We start from the raw sequence: 5,811 nt of genomic DNA, 5'->3' as shown, positions 1-5,811 counted from the left end.
GAAAAATAGGATAAAACTGTAAACGTTCACAGCTAGAAAATATGGTAGCCTGGTGATGTACTCCAAATCACTAAGTAAAAAAGAAACGATTAGTGATAACGTAGTAAATTAAAAGGTGCTTGGTCACAACCCACAACATAAACTTAGGACTGTTATTTAGCACTAATGGGTAAATACTAGGGAAATTTTGAGATGGCATCATGAAAAACAACATCTCACTCTCAAAACATCTTGGTTTTGAAAAGAGAACCTATCACCAGAAAGATTGGTCAACATACAGTGTAGTGTTGTACAGTAACTCTCTTTTCTTTTAAGCAATGTCAAATCAAACCTCAGTCACTGAATTTCTCCTCCTGGGAGTGACAGACGTACAAGAATTAAACCCTATTCTCTTTGCTATTTTCTTCACCATCTACTTTGTCAATATAACTTGGAATGGCGCCATCCTGATGATCATCGTTTCAGATCCAAGACTCCACTCACCCATGTACTTCCTCCTGGGAAACCTAGCATGTCTGGATATCTGCTTTTCCACCGTCACAGTGCCAAAGATGCTGGAGAACTTCCTCTCTGCGAGCAAAGCAATTTCCTTCTTGGGATGCATAACTCAGCTTCATTTCCTCCACTTCCTGGGTAGCACAGAGGCCTTGTTGCTGCCAGTGACGGCATTCGATCGCTTCTTAGCTATCTGCAAGCCACTCCACTACTCTGTGATTGAATTACCAGGTCTGTATTCTAATGGCTGTTACTATCTGGGTCACTGGCTTTTTACATGCCTTGCTTCACGCTGTAGTGACATCTCATTTGCACTTCTGTGGTCCCAATCGGATCCATCATTTCTTCTGTGATGTTAAACCTCTGTTGGATCTGGCCTGTGGAAACACTGAGCTCAACCTTTGGCTGCTCAGTACAGTAACGGGCACCATTGCCTCCGTCCCCTTCTGTCTCATATTTCTCTCCTGCTTCTACATCATCACCCATCTGTTCCTCAAGACCCGGGCTTGCGGCACGCTCCACAAAGCACTGTCTACTTGTGCCTCTCACCTCATGGTTGTTCTACTGTTCTATGCTCCGGATCTTTTTATTTTCATCCGTCCTACCTCAGACAGCTCTCTGGATCAGGACCGAATCGTTGCCATCATGTACAGTGTGGTCACTCCTGCCCTCAATCCACTCATCTACACCTTGAGAAACAATGAAGTGAGGAGTGCGTTCGATAGGAAGGTGAGACGATGGCTCTGACTTGAAGACATCTAAAGTCCTCTTCTGAGGCATAAGTAACCACGCAATGAAGAAGTTTAGAAACAGCCATGTTTCTCAATTTTGTGAATGTATACCATTGAGAAAATTGGACAATGGAAAATATATAGGAAAAGTGGTAATATGAAGTGATATTTTTTCAGGCAGTACAAGAGAACCTTGAATGTATATAGCTCTAGTTACAGAATCCTGCCTCTGAATTTGTTTGAAAATTATTTATCTTGGCTTATCTTAGATATATTCTAATATTTTATCATATGTAATTAAGCTTACAAATATGTGTGTACCATCCATTTTTAAGATAAATAGATAGTACTTGTTTGTTTATCTGTGTCAACCCTCTTGGTTAATACATATTAGTGAAGAGAATAAATTTGTTATGCCTTTTACATTTTATTAAAATGGATTCTTTTTTCATACAATATATTCTGATTACAGTTCCCTTTTCCTACATTGCTCTCAGTTCCATCCTATCTCCCATTACCTCCAGACCCACTCCTTTTCTTTTTTAATAATAAAAAAAAGAACAGACTTCTAAGAGAAAACAACCAAACATGATAGAATAAAATAGAATACAAAACAAAAAACATCACACTGAAGCTGGACAAGGGGATGTAGCAGAAGGAAAAAAGACTCCAAGAGAAGTCACAGGAATCAGAGACTTACTCATTCACATACTGAAGAGTCCCATAAAAACACTAAACTGAAGGCTGTGGTATCTATGGAGAGGACTCAACTCAGACATGTGTGGGCCTTGTACTTGCTGCTTCATCTCTGTGAGTTTTATATGAGCCTTGCTTAGTGACTTAGAGGAACTTGTTCTGGTGCCCTTCGACCCCTCTGCATCTTTTCCTTCCTCTTCCAAGGAATTCTGTGAGCTCTGAGGGATGGGATTTGATGGAGACATCCCACTTAAAGCTGTGCGTCCTAAGGACTCTCTCCCTGTGTAACATCTGTGTGTGGGTCTCTGCATCTGTCCCTGTCTTCCGCAGAATGAAGCTTCTCTAATGATGACCCTCAGGCACTTATCTATGAGAACAGCACGGTATCATTAGGAGTCACTTTATTGATAGCCTTCATTCATTCATTCATTCATTCATTCATCCAGATCAGTAATGTTTGTTTTTCGCCCTAGATCGCTGCTCTATCTAGTCTTTGGTTCTTGGTCACCAAAGCAGTGTCAGGTATGTGTTCTGTCTCATGGAGCAGACTTAAGTCAAATCAGACAGTAGTTGGCTACTCCACAAATTCTATGCCACTATTGCCAGAGCACATCTTGCAGCCAGGAAAGACTTTAGTTCAAAGGTTTTGTGGCTGGTTTGTTGTTTATGTTTGTCTTTTGGTAGCCCGCAGAGTACCTTCCTGCACTAAAGACACTAGAACATGAGGTGAAGGCTGCATGGAGGCACCAGCTGGACTTCTCCCTGTTCAGTAAGTGGTGTGGGTGTTGTTCCTGACAATGGAGCTCTGCTGTCAGCCTGTGGAGAGCAGCCATTGTTTTAGCTACAGCCTGGGCTGCTCACAGATTTCCATGGGACCCCCTTGGCCAAGAACTCAACTGACTACAACTCAGTCCCACCGCTAAAAGCCTTGCCTGGTAATAAGAGAAGGTCTTCTGATATTCTCTCTCCCTCATTATTAGGAGGCCTCATTAAAATTGCCTTTATATGCTTTTGGAAGTTTCCACTGCCCTGGGTTTCCATATCCTCCCTCAAATGCCCCTCAGTCCCAGATGTCTTCTCTCACATTCCCTCCCTCATTCCTGTTTCTCTTTCCTTTCCCCACAAGATACCACAAAATTTATTATATTTCTTCCTCACAGGGAGAACCATGTGTCTCCTCCCAAGACCCTGCCTGTATACCTAACCTCTCTGAGACTACAGATAAGTTATTATTACTAACTTAATGGCTAGTATCTGCAAACAAGTGAATACATACCATATTTATCATTCTGAGTCTGGGTTACCTCACTGAGCATGATTTTTTCCCCTATTACATCCATTTGCCTGTGATTTTTTTTAAACAGCTGAGTAATACTGCAGTGTGCAAATAGACCACAATTTCTTTGTCCATTTTTCTGTTGAGGAACATCTACGTTGTTTCTAGTTTTGGTGTATTAAGATTAGAGTAACAATGAGCATAGGTGGGCAAACGCCCCTGTAGTAGGGTGGAGCATCCTTTGGGTATATGTCCTAGAGTAATATACCCGGATCTTGAGGTAGACTGAATCCAGTTTTTTGAGGAATCACCATATTTATTTCCATAGTGGCTGAACTACTTTGCACTCCCACCAGCAATGAAGGAGTGTTTTCCTTGCTCCACATCCCTGCCAGCATGACGTGTCACTTGTGTTATTGATCTTAGCCATTATGACAGTTATAAGATGGAATATCAAAGTAGTCACTTTGATTTTCATTTTCCTGATGGTTAAGGATGTGAACATTTCTTTTTTCCCTTTTTATTTAAAATATAAAGTTCATTTACTTATCCATTTTACATGCCAAATGCACCCCACCCCCTGCATCCTCCTTTACTTCTGGTCCCACCCTCCTACACTCTATCCCTTTCTTTCCTCCCCTTATTCTCAGACAGGAAGCCCCCCCCCCATCAGCCCACCCCAGTACACCAAGTCACATCAGGACTGAACACATCCTCTTCCACTGAAGCCAGGTAAGGCAGCCCCACTGGGGGGAAGTGATCCAAATCAGGCAACTGAGTCCATGTCAGAAACAGCCTCCACTTCACTTGCTAGGAGACACACAGGAAGACCAAGCTTCCCATTTCATTGTTACTCAGTCTTTCGAGAGTCTCTTTTGAGGATTTTCAGTTTATATCTGTATCCCATTTTAAAATTGGATTATTTATTTTTTGATATCTAAGTTTCTTGAGTTCTTTATGTATTTTGGATACATACTTGTCTTTCAAAATGTGTTCAGTTCTTTTAAATATATAAACATTGCTTTAATGTAGCGAACTTACAAATAACAACACCATACATCTAGATTAAAGTAACCCTTCAAGAAAACACTTGGCCAATCCCAGATTCTATAAAGACAAGAAGATCTCAGTGAAATTCTGTGCAGGTAGAGGCACCATTTTAAGACCACGGAGCTTTGTTTAGGGTTTTACACTTTCACTACCAATTACATTTCATTCCCTTATCCACCACAAAAAGAAAAAAAAACCAAGAGTTGAAAATAGATAAAACAATTATCATATCCCATCCTATTTTGTGCCACAATTGTTCTGTTGCATGAATTTGTCCTGCCTCACCTCCTAGCCCTGACTTGGCTTCCTTTCTAAATGTTATGCTGCACTTACAGTCGCCTACTTTTATTGAAGATAGATTTTTTTCTCATGTAATTTATATACCCTCCCTACTATTCCTCCTAGTTTCTCCCACCTTTCCTCCAATCTAGATACACTCCATTTCTCTCTCTTATTAGAAAAGGACAAGGTTCTAAGAGATGACAACAAAATATAATACAATAATAAGACAAAACAACAAAAAATTCCTTCACATTGAAGTTGGACAAGGCAAACCAACAGAAGGAAAAGAGCCCAAGACAGTTTATTTCCTTTCCTGTAAAGAATGTAACTTATTCTTGTTTATGAATGAAAAATTTGATTGTATATAAATGGCACATTTTCCTTTTCTATCCATTTGCTGTGGGGCAGCCTGGTTAGCTTAACAACACAGCTATTGTGAATAGCACTGCAGCAAACACCAACACGCGAGAGTCTCTGTGACGTGACTTGCTCATAGTCCTTTGGGTAAATACCCAGGAGTGTTTAGCTGGGTCATAGGGAATGTGTATATGTTTTAGACTTCCACAGTGTCTACACTAATCAACATTGCCACAATAAATTGATAAGGGCTCCCTTATGTCCACATCCTTGCAGCATTTGCTGTTTTTGCTTTCTTAACACCTGCACTTCTGGTGATAGTGGATAGAAGCTCAGTGTTGCTTTGATTGACATATCTCTGATGCTTAGTGAAGTTGAATTTTCTCTTTATATATTTACAGGCCATTTCTATATAATCTTTTGGAGATTTTCTATTAGTTTTCTTAGTGCATTTATTGACTGAGGTGATTGATTTCTTGTGTGTGTGTGTGTGTGTGTGTGTGTGTGTGTGTGTTCTTTAGACATCCTAGATGTTAATCTTTTATACATTTATAGATGGCAAAGATTTTTTTCCTGTTCTATAGGTTGAATCTTCATTCAAGAAAGTGTTTCTTCTGCTGTACAGAAGTTTTGTTGTTGGGAACAAGCAAAAGAAACTTATTCTAAGTTCTCTCATTTTGATTTCTAAATCCACTAATTCATAGAGAGAAACTAAATTCAAGGTCCCAGGCCCTAGGGGACCTGAAGACTTACCAATATATCAACAGCTTCTCTTGTAAGGAGACAATTGTGTGAGTCCAGACATCTCAGGGACAACTTCTCCATCTTGCTGGTTGAGTCAACTAAACTCATGTTCTCAGGACCAGAAATCTCCTCCTATCCTGAATGTTGGAAACTCCCTTCCTCAAGCCCTTATTTCAAAAT

General features: G+C 40.2%; 1 protein-coding gene across 1 annotated transcript; it reads left to right on the top strand.

Annotated features, from left to right (window-relative positions):
• Positions 1-317: 317 nt before the first annotated feature.
• Positions 318-1,242, top strand: LOC127195237 (olfactory receptor 12D1-like). Its single transcript, XM_051152642.1, is given in 2 exon segments — positions 318-715; positions 717-1,242. Coding segments are annotated over 2 exon segments (924 nt in total).
• The last annotated feature ends 4,569 nt before the right edge of the window (positions 1,243-5,811 follow it).

This window comes from Acomys russatus, chromosome 11, assembly GCF_903995435.1.
Source record: "Acomys russatus chromosome 11, mAcoRus1.1, whole genome shotgun sequence".
Classification (NCBI taxonomy): Eukaryota; Metazoa; Chordata; class Mammalia; order Rodentia; family Muridae; genus Acomys; species Acomys russatus.
This window is presented reverse-complemented; position numbering and strand designations above follow the sequence as displayed.